A 20201-nucleotide genomic window follows, 5' to 3' on the forward strand; every position below is an offset into this window, starting at 1 on the left:
AATGAAACCCACATTACTGGCACCTTGATCTTGGATTTCCTAGCCTCCAGAACTATGAGAAATAAATTTCTGTTGTTTATCAGTTTTCTATCACACATCCATATGAACAGCTTAAAATTAAAGGGTTGGCAAGATGTGAAGTAACTGGAATTCTAATACACTGCTGATGGGAATATAAAATGGTACCACTACCTTGAAAAGCTATTTGGCTACTTCTTAAATAATTAAACATACACACCATGTAGTCCAGCTATTCCACTACTAGATATGTATCCAAGAGTAATAAAAACATATGTCCATACAAAGACTTGTAAAAGAGTATTCGTAGTAGCTTTATATGTGATAGCTAATCCCAGTGTGGTTTTAATTTGCACCTCCTTAATGAGTAACGATGTTGAGCAGTGTCTCAAGACATTGGACATCAATTATACCTCAGCAAACCTGTTAAAAATCACACCATGCAACACCACTATACTCCCTCTAGAATGGCTAAAAATGGAAAGCACTGGTAATATCAAGTATTTACAAGGATACAGAGCAACTAGAACCATTGCACACTTTGAAAAACTGTCCTGTGTCTAGGTTGAAACTGTATTCTTGGGGCAAGAGTAATGGTATGTCAATCCCAAGGGCAGACATCAAACGGCCTTAGAGTTTCTACCTTCTTGTTTGGAACATTGCCACCATCTTTGAACAAGCTCAATCTAGACTTCTGGAAAACATGCTACTATAAAGGAGAGCCCATTTCCCAGCTGAGGACGCCTAGACCAGCCTACAAAGAGCTGACTCCCAACCACATGCGACAGCCCAGCCACCATTAAAGAACCGCCTACACAACCCAAGCTTGTTACAGACCTATGAGTAAGCAAAGCAATAAACAGAAGAACACCTGCCAGCTGATCTGTAAACTATAATAAATGTGTATTTATTTAAAGCCTTTGAATTTCGGGGTGGTTTGGGACACAGCAATAGCTAACTGAGACAAACAAATACAAAATCTGGAATGTACAGACAAACGCTATATCACACAAAGATGAAAATGAACACATGATTTTCTACACGCAAAAGCGTGGCTACTCACACAGCATGTTGAGGAAAAGAAGGCAGACACAAAAGAGTCTGAATATCTGATTCTCTCTGCATGAAGTTCAAAACAGGCAAAGTTAATAAACAATGACTGAAGTCAGAATAGTGGTTATATCTGGAGAGAAACAGTACCTGGAAGGGATCTCAAGGGCCACTTCCAGGGGAGTGGTCATGTTCTGATTTCTTGATCTTGACTCTGATTCCATGAGTCAGTTCACCTTCTGAAAATCCAGTGAGTCATATACTAGTGTTTGTACACTTTTATATATCTAATTCAGTAAAAGGATTTTTTAAAAAGGAATCGGTAAGGAATTGAACAGCAAATTCACCAAAGAGGTAATATAAATAAAAAGAGCATCAGTCTCTCACCGAAAAAAGCAAGTTAAAGCACTCATAAATACTAGTTTTCATCCATTAGTAAGCAATGAACTTAAAAGACTGAAATATTCAGTACTTGAGAGGGAATGAGGAAATATCGGCACATTGCTAGTGTGTAAACTTTAGAAAGTAATCTAATGAATAAATTAAAATTTGTAATGCAGATAACCTTTACTCAAGGTTAAAGTTTATGAATCTATAAACTCATTTAATCTATAAACTAATCTATAAAGTAGTTAAAATCTATAACTATTTAATCTATCTATAAACTATTTAATATACAAACTCATTCATTTATGAATCTATCCGACAGAAATGAAATCACTAATACATAAGCATACGCTTACAAGAATATTTACTGAAGCACTGTTCATAGCAGCAAAAAAAATTTAAATCACCTTGAATGCACATCAATTGTGGATCGCTGCAAGAATTGTGGTTTATACGTAATAGGGAACTTAATTATATAAATATTAAAGTGTATGTATTATTATAGTTTGACCTGCAGTGATTAAGGGTGGTAATTTGAAAAAGCAAATTTCAAAGTTATATATATAGTTATCCTACTTTTGTTTCAAAAAAGAAGGGATATTAACTCAATAAAATCCTATATAATTCTGTAATTTTTTCCTTGAGCGTAAAGTTATAGAAATTAACAAATAAGTCTGTTAACATTGGTTACCCCAGAGAAGTGGAATTTGGAAGAAGGGGGACACCGCTATTGTTTCTTTTATACAGTTCACATTTTTCTTGTTGTAACAAGTTTTCATTACATTGAAAATGAAATATGTACATGTGTTAGAAAATACTTTTTTAAAAAACTCCCAGCATTTAAATTAAAAATAAGAACATCTAGTCACTTCACTAAATGCAGTTTTCAAATTTTATATCCAGTCAGCACAGGTAGACAAAAACATTATACAAAATAGACCCCAAAAAAGAATAAAAAACGAAAGCGTTCTCTTGAGAAACAGTGCACAGAACAAACTCCTTAATCTTTCAACTAATGAGGGATAAAATTTCAACAGTTGTGATCTCTTTTCAAGATTGTTAAAGGTCAGTCCAGGAGGACATCATATCATATACAAATTTCATATGATTATTAATTCAAGCTGAAGAAGAAATAAAGTAGTTTTTAAAATATCTTTTAGCACTTGGAACAATACACTTTGAAATCAAGTGACCAATCCAAAACTCCATTGGAATTATTTGCTATATGAGTGGAAAATATTACTCAGAGTACTGACATTTCCTGTTTATCATTTAAAAAAAGAACTTAGTTCTCTAACCTTGTAAATCTAATTCAGTTGTGAATCCTACAACTTCTTGCAATGAGAGCTTGCCTTACATAACAAATAAGATACGTTTGGCAGGCTAGTTCTTAGAGGAACCAAGCTTTATCTAAAAAGTGAATATAGAAACAAAAAGCAAAGATAGTAGAAAGAGTGAACGGCAAATTATAAAGAGCTAATATACCATATGAAATCCAGTTGGATATAAATATATTTCAATGTTTCCCTCTTTTTAATGTCTCATAAAAGTCAATGAAATCAAAGTGAGTTTCACAACTGCTCTAACTTACTGGATAGTTACATTTAAGTAATTTAGAGCTTTTCCAAAAGCTCTAAAAATTCTTTCATTAGAGATTATTAAAAGATGACCGAGTAGAAAGGGATATAACTCTTGGGTATATTTTTTACCTTAAAATTGTTTTGTATTTCATATACTGAAGACACAGATAAATAACAGCAATTTGGGGGCTTCCCTGGTGGCACAGTTGTTGAGAGTCCGCCTGCCGATGCAGCGGACGTGGGTTCGTGCCCTGGTCCGGGAAGATCCCACATGCCGCGGAGCGGCTGGGCCCGCGGGCCGTGGCCGCTGAGCCTGCGCGTCCGGAGCCTGTGCTCCGCAACGGGAGAGACCACAACAGTGAGAGGCCCGCGTACCGTAAAAAAAAAAAAAAAAAAAAAAAAAAAAAATAACAGCAATTTGGGATTTACGACCTAAATTTGAATCACAGTTTCAATTAATTAATTGGATGAGGAAGGCAGTTTTGTTTTTCATGAGACTTCATTTTCTGCAACCATGAAATAAATGATGACAAAAGCAAACAGAAGGTTTAGAGTGTCAGAGTAAAATATATCAGATGCCTTTAGAGCAGATGCTCTACAAGCATTTTCAAATAATTAATCTGTGAATAGGTACTGTCTCCATTTTGCCAATGAGGAAAGTGACATCCAGAGATGTTTAAGTTACCCAAGGTCACACAAGTGGCAAATGGGAGAGCCAGGATTTGAAACCAGCTCTAAGTGACCATGAAAACAAGGTCCTCGATACTTAGGTTCATATAAGTTCAATAAATTGGGTAAGCTCCCACTGCTAGACTACAGGGATATGTTTTATAATATTAAATCCTCTGTGACATTCGGAAAGTCATGTAATTTTTCTGAGCCTCAGTTTCCTCATCTGCAAAATGACATAAGTAGTAAGTAAAGCACAGTGCCTGGTACCTAAAGAACAATCAACAAATATTTGTTTTTGAAAACTCAATATTCTTAAAGCACTTTCAGAGTAATCTTGAGAACACAGGAATTATTACTTCCATTTTGCAGATGGGTATATACTGATACCAAGATCATAAAAGGTAAGAGGGGCATATTCAATAACAGACCATGGTATTTACTGCTGTGATGAAACTGTGTTCAGTTTCCATTCAAAAGGACTAATTTGCCTTGAAGTCATGAAGTTAAAATTGGCTATTATGGAGAAAATATCCAATTTCATTAATAAAGATAAATTTGGAAAGTCTATGGAATATTTTAATAATTATGAGAAACATTCATCTTTGGAGGGTGGTTTTAAAGAAATATTTCTTCAAAGCTCAGGCAGTAAATAAATAAACTATCTCGAGATCTTCTAGGTCCATGATTCAACAAAATGAACAGCTAAGGGATACAAACCTCTTGTATAAAGAAGCCCACGCACATTACATACTTGTAAACTACTGAGAAAACTCGACCGATGTTGACAATGCGAGTGGATGTCCAACAAACTCAATAGTCAAGTCACCCTACAGTGACTGGAGCTCTGGGGAAGACCTCTCACTTCCATAAGAACTGAAAGGCCATCACTCTCTTCTGAGGAACTGTCTGCAGCTTTTCTTTAAAGAACTAAATGGTTATACGCATATGTGTACAATTAAGAGGTAGCCTTGGTTTCTATTTTAGAGTGTATGATGCAACTTGCCAGAGGTCTAACATTAAGTAAAACTATAAGTTCATGACTGGGGATAAAGCTACACAATGGTACCATTCAAGATAAAATCAGTGACCCCATTTAGGTAGTGAAGGCCACAGTCTACAGTCCCTTTCAATATTGGACACTAGGGGCTTTGGCGTAGTATGCCCAAGGCATTCTCTGATCAAAAAATGCAGTTACCCTGACAACAAGTAACTGCAGGGATTCTGCATTCTAATCTGACATGACTATGAATTTAAAGTTCAGCCAGCCCTGCTGGTTAGCTCTAGCACAGGCAGACGTTGGCCGGAGCATCAAGGATTCTTTGAGACATTTCTTCCTCAGGGAAAAGTATACGAACAGGAGAATTATCAGCAATGAGTAAGTTATGTAACTTCTCTAGGCTTCAGTTTCCTAAAATGAGGATAATACTACTACCTACTTTCCTAGAGTTTTTTTATGAGGATTGATGCCTCACAGAATGTACAGTGTTCTCAGTAAATGTTGTCTTTCATCTCGTTTTATGTTGGCGCTGAAGCACATAGACAGGGAGGTTGCCTCCTGGTCATCCTCACCACACCTGGATCCTTACCTAAGATCCATCTGGTTGTACTTTCCCCCAAATGATTCTTTCCATACAGCATGGGACTGTGCCCAAAACTTTACTGCTCTCTCCCTTCTTTTTGCCTCAGCTGCCCGTACTTTGTAGTTTGACACCATGTTCGCTTGCCGGCTCTGGGGTTTCTCTGTTATGCATGTGTGCATCTCTTCTCCTCATCTAGACTGGAACGTCATTGGGGCGAAAGGTTATGTCTTATATTGCCTTGTATCTGACAAAAGACATAGAATTTTCTGAAGTGGACACTCACTAGACACTCATTGATTCTTCTTTGCGATTTAGAGGATAGTATGAAGGTATATTTCTAGCTGATTAAGCATATTGTGTATTAAGTACACGTCTGATTTCTGAAACATATCACAAAGTGGCTCTCCTACATTCTCAGGACTTCTCATGCCAAGCTAAAAGGCTGAAAGGCTCTAGCACTTATGTACTCAATAAGTTATTTACATGGTCTGACCATCAGTCAATATTTAAGATTCCACATAGAGCAATTCAGTGGGATTTCAGTGATGAAAAGATGTCTCTTTGTTGGTAATGGAATGCATTCAAAAGTCAGGAAGGTGGTCTTCCGTATACAGTTTCCAAAATGGATCCGTTACATTATAAGCATTAATGTATAGAGTTAACTTCAAGGTGTACATTTCCCTAGAACATAAGTCTTTTTTCCTTCGTAGGAGAAAGTATCCCATATATCTGAATTAGTTCATGTTGAAATTTTATAATGAATGTCAGCTGTGGCTCCAGGAAACAGCTGGTGTTTTCGCCTCTCCACTTGCACAAAAAATGTGCAATGCATCAGGAATAAACCATCTCCAAACCATAAATTGCTTAAATCTTCATGTGCAGACAACTAACAGTGCGTTTCAATGGTAGATGTTTGATGCGTGTTCAATTTTTACAACATTTGTTGAATAAAACAGTGTATTACTATGAAAATATGCACCGATGCTATGTAATACGAAGAGCATTTTACTAGGTGCTATAAAATATAATTTAAGTATGGTCTCCTGGGAAATTTTAATACATATAAAACAGTGATTCTCAACCACAGAGTTCATATCAAGATCACTTAAGGAACTTTTCCAAATGACAGCAACAACTACCACTAACGTAAGGGCCTGGACTTCATCCTAAAGATTCTATCCACATGGTTCTAATGTGTACCCTAGGTTAGGAGTCAAGAAAAATATAATTATTCAATGAAGCAACACTCAGCCATAACTTTTTTGATATGTGAATGTAATATTCTTCTTCATAAAACAGATATATTTTTAAACTCTTAGGTATAATCTGAATTTTTGATGTAGAAATACATTCATTTTAAATGCACTGAGAGGCTTGATATTTTAAAGAACACAACTGTGCAGCCTTATAAACTTGAATAGTAAATAACTGATTTATTTAAACTAAGTTTCTACCACATATATACTTTTCTCTACTAATTACTAAAAGCTCCATTCATAACAACTATAAAAAATTTCAGTGTTGCATTATAAAGGAAATAATGGATGTCATCCTGTTTTGAAAAGTATAGAATTTTTTACATTGAAAATAGACATCAAAATAAAATTGGCATGTTATATCCCATGAGAACACACACACACACACACACATACACAAATTATCTTCATTCCTTTTATAATTTTTAGTATAACTTTTTATTACAGTTTATTTTATAAATTGTATGAATGTGTCGATTTATTTTATACACTACCAGTTTTATCAAATTCAATATTTCACTAAAGGCATAGAATTTTAAGGGTTAAAGATCACTTAGAACAACCTCTTGGTTATACAGATTTATAGTCTTTGGACTGTGTTTTTAACATGAATTCAATCTCTTGAGAAGCACTGTGGTGCAGCCACATGAGTGATCACCTGACCAATGGTTACTGCAGGATTAGAACCCACACTCAGTCTGGTTCTTAGGCCACTCGGAGATATCAACACTTCAAGACCTCTCTCCAACAACATGGCTCTTCTCGTTTTTAGGGTACTTTTCTCTAGGCATTTTGCCATACATTTAACTTCCAAATGGAAATGTTAGTATTTTTTCTCACATTGCCAGTGAAGGGCAATAAAATAGGTCGTTGCCATTATTTTCACTTAACTCCAAAGCGGACTGTAACTCAGCTTATAGAGAAGGCTACGGGCTTGTTTCCAATGATCCTTATGCTACAAGACATGCCCAATCCGATTAGCAAGCTACCTTCTTTCCACTGAAGTTCCTGTCTCCCTAACATCATCTCTGAGATCTAACGTTCCGTGCCCTTTGGTATCCATATGCCTAATCTTTCACCTAATCAGCCTAAATCGAATTGTATCTAAATGACTTCCTAAAGCACAAATGAAACTTTATAGGTGTCATCTCTCGTTCGTGAGCATTTCCAATCCCCAAGAGTGAAAACAGTAGGCCTCTGTGTACTCAAATGCCATCCAACCAGGTCTAAGTCAGTTCCCAGGATCTTTATACTGATATTTCTGGAAGGTTCCAGTGGGATCTGCTCATGTAGCCCTCTGTCTATGCACTGATGCTATAGGACATAAAAGTAGCCTGGGTACTGAGTAACTTATTCACATTATGTTTCCTTGATATATATCACCTAGAAAAATTCTAAGTCCTGGGCTAGTAGTATTGTAGAGAGAAAGACCCACTAGTTTTGCTATGAAGATCTGTGTTCAGATCTTCGCTCTGCTTCACAGAATTTGTGCAATGTTAAGCAAGTTACTTATGCCTGTCATGCCTCACTGCGTTCACCTGGAAAGTGGCGGTAATTCAACTTACCTCAAGGGAGGCTGTGAAAAATTCAACAAGATAATGTATTTAAAGTAGCAAAAACATAGGTAAGTATTTTGCTTACATACTTAGCTTTATGTAAGTAAAAGTCATTCGTATCTTAGTATTACCACACTTCTCAATCCTATAGTGCCATCAACATCTAGAATCCAACCTAAACATCTTAGTACTCTTTCAATAGAAGTGCTGTTAATTATTTACCAATTTTTATAGCCAATAATTATCAACAGATGGGCTAATGCTTTTCAATTTTGTCATCCAACCTTTTGAACTACTTAAAAAAAAATAGATGTACTAGATTGGGGGCAGAGTTGGGTGGTAGAAGAGCAACAAAGAATAACAACTATCTTTTAATGTGGGCTGAAGATCACTTAAGGCCAGAGTGGAAGGCTAATGGGTGACCTAAGAATGTGAAAGAATATTTCCCAGAGGTTAGTCACCAGCTGGTTTTTATCCTTATTTAGCCAGAACAGGAGGAAATTAGCTTAAATTTCCTTCGGTTTAGAATAATGGAAACAAGCTATGAAATCTAATTCCCAGGGAATCTTTTCGTCAAAATAAAATAGAGACTTACTGCCTACCGTGGTTTCAGTGCGGTCCTGACTTTAAGTATGAGAAAATACTAGATGAATTTATAGTCATCCATCTCTATAATCCCCATCAAGAGAAGAAAACAAGCAATTATGAGCCGATTATGCAACAGGTGTCTTCACTTGTAACCATTTCATCTTCACTGGAAATTGTTTTTCCTACCTCACAAGGGAAGATGCACACTGAGAGTTTAGTTTGCCCAGGGTCATTGAGCTAATGAAAAGAAGAGTTAGAACACAACCCCTACCTGTCTCTAGAGTCCATCCTGTGCGTTGTGCCAACCTATAAGCCTTCCTCACCCTGGCACTCTTGATTCTATCCTTATTTTAAAAGGACATTATTCCCAAGATTTAGAGTTATGTAGTTGTTTGTCTGTTTATTTAGAGTTATTTTATTTGGATTATATCCAAGATTTAGAGGTACCTGAAAACCAGTGTAAATTGGGAATATAGCTAGTACTTATTGAGCTATCTAATATATGCCAAACATATAAGAACTCTACAGATATTATCTCATTTGATAACGACAGTTACCATTTGAGACGAGTACTATTATTATCCCCATTTACAGATGGAAACCTAAGCCTCAGAATGTATGCTAAGAGAGCCTATGACCGAGGGACTAAAGAAGGAGACTTTTAACTTCAAGAAGGAGGGCTTTTAACTTTAAGGGAGGCAGTGGGGTCCTAAGCACTGTCACCCTGGCATGCCCAGAGATAGTGAGAATGAAGTGTATCAGGAAGTCACACCACAGGGCATCCAAACCCCAGCACAGATTTCACTTTTAGTTTTCAGCAGGTCGTAGATATTTAGAAGTAAAAAAGAGCCAATTGAAATCATCTGGTCCAATCCATTTATCTTACAGACAAGGAATTTGAGGATCATGGTGAGGTTAAGCACTTTCTCTAGGGTCAGAAAGCTAATTAGAGACAGAGTTAGCAATAAATCACTTCCATGAAAAGACATGCTTTCAAAGTGAATTCAATTACCTCCACTTTCAAGTGGCTATTAAGAACACCCATGTAGCTCGGCAATCTCCAATGTTTCCGTGAAGTCAGTATAACCCACGAGGATCTAGAAAGAACTTGGCAGCACTGAACAATCTAAGTCAGCAATTTTTTAAATGTGCTAATTTGAGTCAACTCATTATTGCTAGGGGCGGTGCTCTTACCAACTTCTCTTCTGTTCAAAGTTATAGTTTTAGCCACAGTAAATGCCCAAGTAATTTCGTCTCTTCTCTGGTAGATAAAAGCTGTACAACATTTCAGATATTCTTAGATATACTTGGACATAAGGGTAAAAAATTATTTTGGTATTTACAAATTTTGGATGACAAATTCCCCAAGAAGAAGATTCTTATGTTTTTACAGCATGATTTTTTTCTAGAAGGTCAAAAATCATCTGTTTTGTCAATCAGTGATGAAATCCACAGGTGCCAGTGGTCATGCATTGGTATTAAGAATTTAATAACCACATATAGTGTTGCAAAGGAATGGAAGGTATTTGTACGTGAAGCATACTTTGAAAGCTAATTTCTTTCAACATACTAAACAGATCTATCTGAAGAGCTAAAGTTTGCCTTTAGGAAATATGGTTGAATTAGGAAAAGACAAAAGGGAAACATCAGGAAACCCAAAAAAGTACTATAGAGTTGGACTGAAAATGGGTGAAAATACAAACAACTGTTCAGTCAACAGTCAATAACAAACACCTACTAGCCTGCCACAGAGTAAAGTGAAACACACAATGAAAGAATGAGAACTAAAGCATGGAGTCTGTGAAAATGCATCGTGATGACAAACCAAAATGCTATTATCAGGGGGCAAAAGATCACATGAACGAAAATATATTTTGAAATATCATTTCAGGGAAAAAAGGAAGATATACTGACTGAGAAGAGATCATTCTAACAGTTGTCAAATCATGTAGTTTGACACTGAGAATTTCCAAGTTTTACTAAATTTAATCCTGAAGTCTTACACATTTTCAGAAATAGAAACCCACTATCACACTTGACGTTTCAGAATGTGCTAATGCTAAATTTCTCCAGTTGATGGCATCTTTCTATTTCAAAAAGAAGAAGGAATGAACATAATAGGGAAACTGGACGGCAGTGTTCATTTAATTTAGTATATAAAGTCAAAGGTTCATGCCATGTGCCTAGCATAGGAAAATCAATTTTTGAGTGACTATTTCATGGCTATACAGTACTCTGGCTTCAAGGACATTTCATGGTTATTCGGTGTCAATTGTGCTTAGATTTTCTTATCCTAGGAAACATTCCCCAAATTAAATCACTCAGATTTATGAATGCCAGCAATGGAAAAGAACAGCGGCATCTAATTTCATGGCAAGAAAGATGTTCTGTCCAGTAACAAGTATAAAGCACAGCATTTCACTTCTTGTGTAGATTGCTGAAGAGGAGAATGATGAGTGTTTTTTTCACTCAACTTCACGTTTCTCCTGAGCAGAGAGTTCTCAAGGTGGCCTTCCTAAATGAAATGAGCAACAGTCTCTGTTTTATTTGGAACTCTGACTGTGTAGAAAGGGTTGGCTGTTTTGGAATCCCTCAGAAACCCAGAAGCCTAACAAGATGTTTAACAGATTAGCAACTGTGTATCACTAGTGATCAACATAATTTTATTTAGTTACTTTATTTAACAAACACTATGTGCCAGGTCCTGTTCTAAATTACAGATATTAAATGCTTTTGATTCATTTAATGGTCATAACAACCCTATTAGGTGAGAACTGTTATACCCATTTTTCCAGATGAGGAGACCGAAGTACAGGACAGTAAATTCTTTGCCCATGATCACACAACTAGTCAAAGTAATCCTCTCTTAAAACTCAGCAATAGTCAACCTTCTAGCATGATGTTTGTCCTTTTCTGGGCCTTCACACAAAATAGTAGTTTTCAGTGAAAAGTCATTCAGAGAGCAAAACTGAAAATAAATGGACTGATGAGAGTAGCTGAATTTATTAAGACTCTTCTGTGTTAGATACTGTACTAAGTGCTAATAAAATTTTTCTTAAACCTGCTACTTAATCTTTAGTCTAAACAATCCCATCAGGAAAGTATCATTCCCATGTAAAACTGAGTTGTACGTGATTAATAACTTTCCCGCCATTCAGTGACTAGTAGAAAGAAGGCATTCAACCCTGGCCCAACAAAGCCTAGAACCCGCCCTACTGCCTCCCTATTAGGGAGTCATCCCTTTTAAGGGGAGATGACTAAGGATGGTGATTCAACCTGGCTGTTTTTCTTTTTCCTCCTCTTTAACATAATAAGCCATCAACAACTATTTATTAAACTGATTAAGACACATCCGATTTAAACAGATGAATTAGAAGGTTAGTTCATCTATGAGGAAAATCCCCTGACGCTAAAAGCGCCTCAAGAAAAATAAAAAGTGTGTTAAACCAACTGACAGCCCCAGCTTCTAGCAGAGTATATCCAAGCATTACTATAAGTTGGGATAATGATAGTATATTGACTAAAGAGAGTGGAAAGAATCACTTTCTCTAAAAATTTTAAATTTGGGGTAATATCACATATTTGGCAAAGCTCAAATAGGGTCATGCTTAAATATGAGGAGATGGGCTGGAGGGTGGGTCTCAAGAGGGATCACAGAGATGATCTCATATGAGAAGTGTGGTTTTAATATAATTTACCAAGAATTTTCCTTTTCACAATCTCCATATCTGTCATCTGACAACATCAACATTTTCAGGTCATAATTTTAGACATTTTTTGCAAGCATCAAAATACAAATCAATAAACTGGAGTCACAAGTAAATTGGAACGACCAATAATTTATATCATAATCCCACCTTTCCTATGGATAAAATTATTTATCTTTGTTATAATTTCAGAAATTATTTACCTTATTATTTTGTACTTTAGTAGTAAATCATTTTTATCATTATATGATTAAAATTTAAGCTGTAATTAGTATTTTGAATTTTAGTCATTTCTAGTAAATGTATTCATTGATCAAATCACCGATATATTTTATTTACCTGCTTAGTTTTATAGTTATTACAACTACTAAATGTATACTAGGCAATACTATCAATGTTTAAACTTCAATTATAAACATTTGCTTTGAAATAGAGTCCAGAGAATACAACTGATTTCTCATAATACTAGTGTAATCAATATGTTCTTAAAACTCATTGCAAATGACACACAACATAATACAATATAAAAGCAATGTTCTTTTTTCTGAGAAAGCACTTTTTGTTTGTATCAGAGAAGGACTGAGGCTTTTTCGTGCAGCCAATGTGTGGGATATAAAATAAGGAATAAGGAGAAGCACTTAGCCAATGGATTTTTGAAATATAGGAGTCTTTGGTTCTATGAAAAGAAGATACACTTTTCTTAAATTCTTAGAAATCGTCTCTGCTAAGGAAAAGAGAATGGAAATTAGATAACTACTTAAGGTAAATTAGAAATCTATGAATTCTACTTTAAATATTTATTAAAATTTTGTTGTAAACTGCAAATTAAAACCGTTTTTGAAAGACTATCTCAAAATTTATACAACCTAAATATTTTCAATTTATTTTCCCAATAGAGCTCTCTCTTGTTTTTGTGTTTGTTGTTTTTTGTATATTATCCTATTTGAGTTCATTTGCGACTTAAATGTTTCATAATACTTAATGACTTAAAATATTTTAGGGATTACCAACAAGCTCAGGAATCTGGTCTATAAGTGGTATTCATGAGTAATAAGAGTTTAAAATTTTAGCTACCAACCCTCTGCCCTGAAACAACGAAAGTCTGTATAAGCCTTGCTCTCCAACCTGCCGCCCCTCCCTCAAATCCCCTCTTGTTCAGGGTAAAGAATTTTTGTCATCTTACAGATCTCCAACCACTGCAAAAAAACCCAAAGCAAAACAAAACAAAAAAAACTGCTCCAAAGCCTTTCCAGTCACTGAGATCCCTCTTGATACCTATGAAGACAGCAATGTGAACCCGAAAGTACTTAATTCAAAGCACACCCTTAGATAATAGATGCACACATATCTGAGTTTTACTATGATATGCTTGTGACGGGAAAGCTAGCTAAGACTTCTTGGATGAGGTACTAAGCAAATACCCTACATAGAGGGTCAGAACATATACTGCCATCCCTTAAGTGTAGACAACTGTTTTTATTTCATTCAACTTAATTATTAGCATTAATAAAAACAAGAATAAAAATGCATTCATGTAAGTGGTTAAGGACTTTACATCCTGTCAATTAACATTTGCTGAAAAATGAATCAAGGACCTGGTTTGTGAAACATTTGCTTAACCTATAGTTTTACATTTGACCCTTAAGCCAGGTTCCAGTTAAATTTACTGCAAATGACACATAGTAATGTATGACACACAGTATGTATAAATATACCATTCTCTTTTCTGAGAAAGACTTTTCATTGGTTTAAGGGAAGGACTCAGGCACTATATTAAGTATGTAAGAATAGAATTTGCATTCCCCTTTCACACGCAAGAAATAGAAACTAACATTGCATGGAGGTCACACTGTTGGTAAGTCTTCTGATTGTAAAAATAACCTACAAATATTTAGGACTACTTATTAATTCAATAAACATTTCCTCAACCTACCCCTCTTGCTTCTCTAAGTAGTTATGAATCATTCTGTAAACAAAAGGCAGATCTGTGCCACTGGAGAAATACATTAGAAATTAACACATTTAAATCACTTTATAGAATGTGCTCAGTGTTTCCATCTTTGCCAGAATGGTTTGAGGTTGGTAGGAAAAGTGGGACGAATAACCCTCTTTTACAGATGAGGAAATGGGGCCTGCAGCGCTACCCCAGAGTGACTTATCTGAGACCACACAGTTAAAGAGCCAACTTGCTATTTGAACCCTCATATTTCCCTCTAGATTTCAGAATCTAGAAGTTTCTCCCTTTCTCACGTCCACACTACTTCATTACATAGTCTGGGGGAGGACAAAAAGTCGGCAATGTCTGGCCTTCTGAATGTCTGCAGTATTTTGTGTGCACTATTTAATTCTATCTTACTCTTTCTTGTGTCTTGGTCACGTCTCCTACAATCTCACTGTAGGTTCTTTGAAAGCATGAAACATGTATTCAGCCTCCGTGGAACTGCCCAAACAATTCCTAGCACAGAGCCAAGGACTTGTAAATTTTTAAAAATACTTGTTCAGTCACTAACTAGACGCAAAAGATTTGGGAGACCTCTCCCTAGAGGAGGTGGGAGGGAATTAGATGCCACCGGCAAATTAGGCTTTATTTATTCCCCATTCTGTGTTTTACAACTCTGTAGAAATTCACTACAATTTTCTTGTTTTCCTGTTTTCAAAAATATACTGTAACAGTTATTTTTATGACAATATCCAGTATTTTCAATGAAGCAGATACTCTCAAACAATATTGGGGAATGTGAACTTCCCAGATAGAATTTATTGATACATAAATATATGATTTTAAATTGCAATTCCAATCATTCCAAATGTTGAATTGTTGCCTACGAAATAACCAGAGGTGTACAAATGCATCCCAAAACTTTAACCTTTAAACATATAAAACTAGGAGACAAAACACAAAATACTAGCTACAATCCGAGTTTCTCACTAAATTCAGTGACTTTTAGGACAGTGTGTGGGTCAGATAAGCCAGTTCCTTGTTCTCTAGGTAACTTTTAAATAACTGAAAATCACTTCTATAAATTTGATATTATTTTCGTTTTAAGAACAACAATTTCTCCTCTGTTCATATGAACTAAGTTTAGCCTGTGAGTGAGTCACATACCTTTACTACATGATGCTTTTCCTGGAGCACAGGAATCTTAAACATTTGGCACCAATATGTTGTACCTTTGTTTGGGATGGGAACCTGTCTTCAAAAAAAAGGAGAGGGGGACAAAAGTCACATTCTCTTGACATTCTATTAAAAACAATAAAACAATAAAACATTTTCAATAAACCCACCCCTAGAACCATAAAAACCTGAAAAAATACTTACGTCCTGATTTACCAGGTCAAAGTATGGTACGGCTGTAGACAACACATTGGTTTTCTCAGGATTCAATAACCGCAGACTCTTGGTACCACGACTGGATTCGTGGTACTTAGGACCTGCTTCTCCCACATCTTCGTGGTGGTAGGCCCAGATCACCCTCACCGTGCTCTCCTAGTGATCAGACAGGGGCATGATTATGTCTCATGAGAGCACTTTCCTTACCATTGAATTGAGTTTAAAGAACTCTATTCAAAGCAGGATACAGAAGCTCAAAAAAGAGAATAATGACATTTGGAGTTATCAATATGGTCTCTCACATGAACTGTGTAAATCTGATTAAGTCATTAACAATCCAAGTAGATGAGTTCCTTTTTGGAAGAAATCATCTCCCCCATACAAGATTATGTGTTCCAAAATAGAATGAAGGACAACTGATTTAGTAGTTATGCTTTCTTGCTTACGGCAACGGTAAATCATTGTCACGCTAAACCTCCAAACTATCAAACTAGTAGTTGCCAAGCAAATACTCTTGTTAAGCAGCAGGGGTTTGGGAAAATTACAACCTATTTTTATGCAATGGAACATTTTAGGGAAAACAAATAAATAAAATGAAAATTAAAATGACTTCCCAGGTCAGGATTTTTATTTTCACAATAGATTTTTCCCATTTTTCTAGCCCACTCACATGTATGTATTTACAGAAAGTGGAAATACAGCAGGAACTTCTGATTTGAGGTTTGTTTATTATCCTAGAATCTATCTATGGTCATTTTATGAATCCTGGGAATTTCCTAGGGACTGGGGTATCCCAACTAGGGAAAGCACTGTCAAGTGAAATCGGTTTCCATTTAGTAAATGAGAGATTGCCCAAAGGGCAGCGGGGCAGTGGGGAGGGTTTGCTGGGGTATAAACAGTTCAGTGCCCCCACAGATAAAGATGACTTTGCCAGATCTTTGTAATAAGAACTCTGAAAATAAATAATAAAACAAAAGCTATTTATTTTAAAAGCTATATTCTTTCTTAAGTCAAACAACTATAATTGTTACTCCAATTAAAGTATAATTGCACTGTATATTACATAAAAAAGTGGCCCATGTCTTTGCATGTGTTTTTTTTCTTCCTCTTTTACCCTTTATGCTGAATGTTAATCAAATTTGCTTCAGATTTTTACATTCCCATTTTTAAAGCTTTGACTTAGCAAATAAAAACGATAATTTTGTTGGTCTATACAAAATGAAATTGATTCAAGAAATTCATGGAAACCTTCAAAGTACCACATGAATTTTAGATCCTCTAAATACCTAATTTGCATATGCACAAAGATGTTAATTTTTGCATGATGTCTGACAATAAGAAATCTTGTATAATATGTTGACAGGCAATTTTCAACAGTCTACTATTCATCTTGACTTTAGAAATTTACAAAAATGAATCAGTTACAATTCAGATGAATTACAGCCTAATACTCAGTATCATAATTCTCTCTTGTGTAATACAATTTTTCCGACCTTTATCTATTACCTATTTTAAAACTTTATAAAGAAGCTAAAACCTTTTATAGGTAAAAATCTCACACACTTTAAACAGCTCTTCAAAATTTTAGATTCACATAAAAATTGCCTTCATTGAAATTTATAGTCTTAGGTTTTTTTGTGGCTTCTAAAGAGAATTCAAAAATATTCCAAAGACTATGTGACTTTGCTGTTAACGGTTATTTTAAAATATTTGTTTCTTTTTATTCTGTAAAGTGTTTCCCAATTGCAAATGTACACTCTATTCATGCCTGCATTCACTGATAGACTCCTTACCGTTATACTCTTGTCATTTATGTCACATGTATGCAGTTCTCTGGTAAATTCAATTATTGTGTGTGTACTATTTTCCATGGCATATTCTAGGTGGTAATCTTGCTGAACATCTTTTTTCAATTCTCTATTTGCATTTGTGAAATAATCCTGTGGAAAATATGAAAAAGAAAAATTAGGATGTCCTAAATTCAGGGTGAAAATAATTTAGATTAAGAGTATACATATATCACCTTAAAAATTAATTCTCAGTTTGCTTATTACAAAACCCTGTATTTATAGTCATTTTTTAAGTCCTGGGAATTTCCAAGGGGCTGGAGTATGGGATACTCCATAGTTGGGACTAGGGACAGTTCCCTAGGAAACTGGTCCGTATTTTGAACTTCTGGCCCTTCAGGAAAAGGCAGTAATGGATTTATAGTATCACAGAGCATTGAAAGAGATGGAATGAATGAATATTCACAATTGCTGAGTACTTTTTCCTCATTCAGCAAATGAAAAGAACTTCAACACTGTGAAATGGCTTGCTCCAAATGAAATAACTAGTTCATGGCAACACCAGGACCAGGGCCAGGGTCAGCACTTTTCCACTGTTATACCTTGTGGTGCTTCCCTTCTGCACTCCTAAAAGCAAGGAGACCCATCCTGAGATTATAGGTTGTTTTAGTAGGAGCTTCAATGGCATATGTTTATTAAAATGAAATGCAATGGGAAAATATGGAAAGAAATGACACTAGTTGAATTATAAGATATTGAAAAGCTAGGGACGTTTTGTTTTGGTGGTTCAGCTATAATTTTCATACTAAGCTTGTTCAGTGGTGTAAGACCACTTCCGGGAGGCAGACAGATGCAATGGAGAGGGCGTGGGCTTTGAGATCAAATGACTAGGATCTGACCCACAGCTCTACTCTGAAATGTCTTGACGAATTGTTGAAGTCAAACTCTGAACTTCTGTTCTAACATTAATAAAATTGAGATGACACATACTTATTTTGTGGATTTTGAAAGATAAATAAGTGAAATAGTATATGAGGGAAAAAACTGCCAACCATGGTTAGAGCTCATTCAATGCCAGTCTCCTTCCCTCTTCTGCAATTAGAGTTTGGTTTTTCCCGAAAATATTCTCCATGCTTTTTACCATTAGCTTTCTATGTTTAGAGTTATAAAAATCACGTTGTTAATTTTTATCACTAACAGAAGACACGAAATTTGCCGTAATTATACTGGTTTTTCAGTACATAAGGATATTTTATTTTTGATGATCACAAAGACTTGATTTAGAATAAACATGTTGAAACATAATTATAATTAGTTTTTCTAACACTAAAATTAACATTTGAAGAAACGATTGCATGCTTGACAGAGAAAATACAGCGTACAAGAGAAGAACCTTAAATTGTCTATAACTGTCATACTCAAATGGACGGTATTTGGCATTTCTATTCCTAGCATCTATTTTCTTCTTTTTGGCCGTGCGGCATGCGGGATCTTAGTTCCCCAACCAGAGATCATACCCGTGCCCCCTGCAGTGGAAGCGCAGAATCCTAACCGCTGGACCACCAGAGAATTCCCTCCTAGCACCTTTTTAAATTAGCTATCAAGTGTGTGTAAATTTGATACCCAGGGTACCAGATCTAGATACTGTTCAGACCCCACATTATCAGTAATGCACAGAGCCTAACTAACCTCTTTCACTCTGGTAACAACTACAACTTACTGTGTACATTCTATAGTTTAATCATGTTACACGTATTAACTCATTTAATCTTCAGATCAAGTGTATGAGATAAAATGAAGCACAAAGAGGTTAGCATCTTGCCCAGGGTCACACAGTTGGTAAGTGGTAAAGCCAGTATTGAAACCGAGGCAGTCAGATCCTAGGTTATCCTTCTTTACTGTTCTACATCATAGTGGCCACTGCTGGAAAAGGACGGGTTAGTTTCTATTTTTCTGGCTACAAAATCATCTTATCAAGTTTTTTTTCACATAAAATGTTACTTCTTCTACTGCTGAAGTCAGGGTTTGTCCAACATTTTTTCCTGAGAACCAGCTGTAATTGTGGAAGCAATTCAAATGAAATATTCCTATGATACTATGGTTTTCCCACTTTTGATCACATAGATTTCAGTATGTAAATGAAATAACAATGCCTGTGGACAACGAGGGATTTAGATAAACTGACTGTGGCTTTACACCAAGCTCACATTTCATTACGTGATTCAAGTAGTCACAGTTTTTGCAAACAGAAGGAATACAGTACAAAATGTAATCAGTTCAAAGAGTAGAATAATTATCCCAGTCTTGCAAATATGTTTCCAAAACCTTAGTCCCACAAAATATCCAGCTGGCTTGCCAATTTTCCATTTGTTTTATTTCCACTCACCAAAACCAATTCCTTTCAGCTATTCCACCTTTTTCTGGCTTTTCAGATAACTTAGCTATGACAAAGCAGGAGAAACTTCATTCAGGACTTACTGAAAATCCCTTGAGCTCATCTGCCTCATGTAAACCACTGAGTCTTCAATATTCAGAAAATTGATACATGAGAGAATTTCAGTTATGATACATGACAGCTCACATCTTGCCTTCTTTCTAGTATAAATAATATTACTTAATGGAATCATTAAAAAATCAATCTAAAATAAGGCAGGAATAATTCAAAAAGAGTCATGTACCAAAATGGTCA

The 20201-nt window shown here is 35.6% G+C and overlaps 1 protein-coding gene across 1 annotated transcript in view; it reads right to left on the reverse strand.

Moving 5' to 3' along the window:
- The window catches only part of MOXD1 (monooxygenase DBH like 1), an 82979-nt gene that overhangs the window by 40440 nt on the left and 22338 nt on the right, over positions 1 to 20201 (reverse strand). Inside the window, exons 2-4 of the mRNA XM_019951877.3 lie at positions 17519 to 17665; positions 15714 to 15881; positions 15501 to 15584 (exon numbers count right to left, since the gene is read on the reverse strand). Coding sequence (XP_019807436.1) covers positions 15501 to 15584; positions 15714 to 15881; positions 17519 to 17665 — 399 coding nt within the window. The remainder of the gene's footprint in view (positions 1 to 15500; positions 15585 to 15713; positions 15882 to 17518; positions 17666 to 20201) is intronic.

This window comes from Tursiops truncatus, chromosome 12 (genome assembly GCF_011762595.2).
Source record: "Tursiops truncatus isolate mTurTru1 chromosome 12, mTurTru1.mat.Y, whole genome shotgun sequence".
In the NCBI taxonomy this organism is placed as follows: Eukaryota; Metazoa; Chordata; class Mammalia; order Artiodactyla; family Delphinidae; genus Tursiops; species Tursiops truncatus.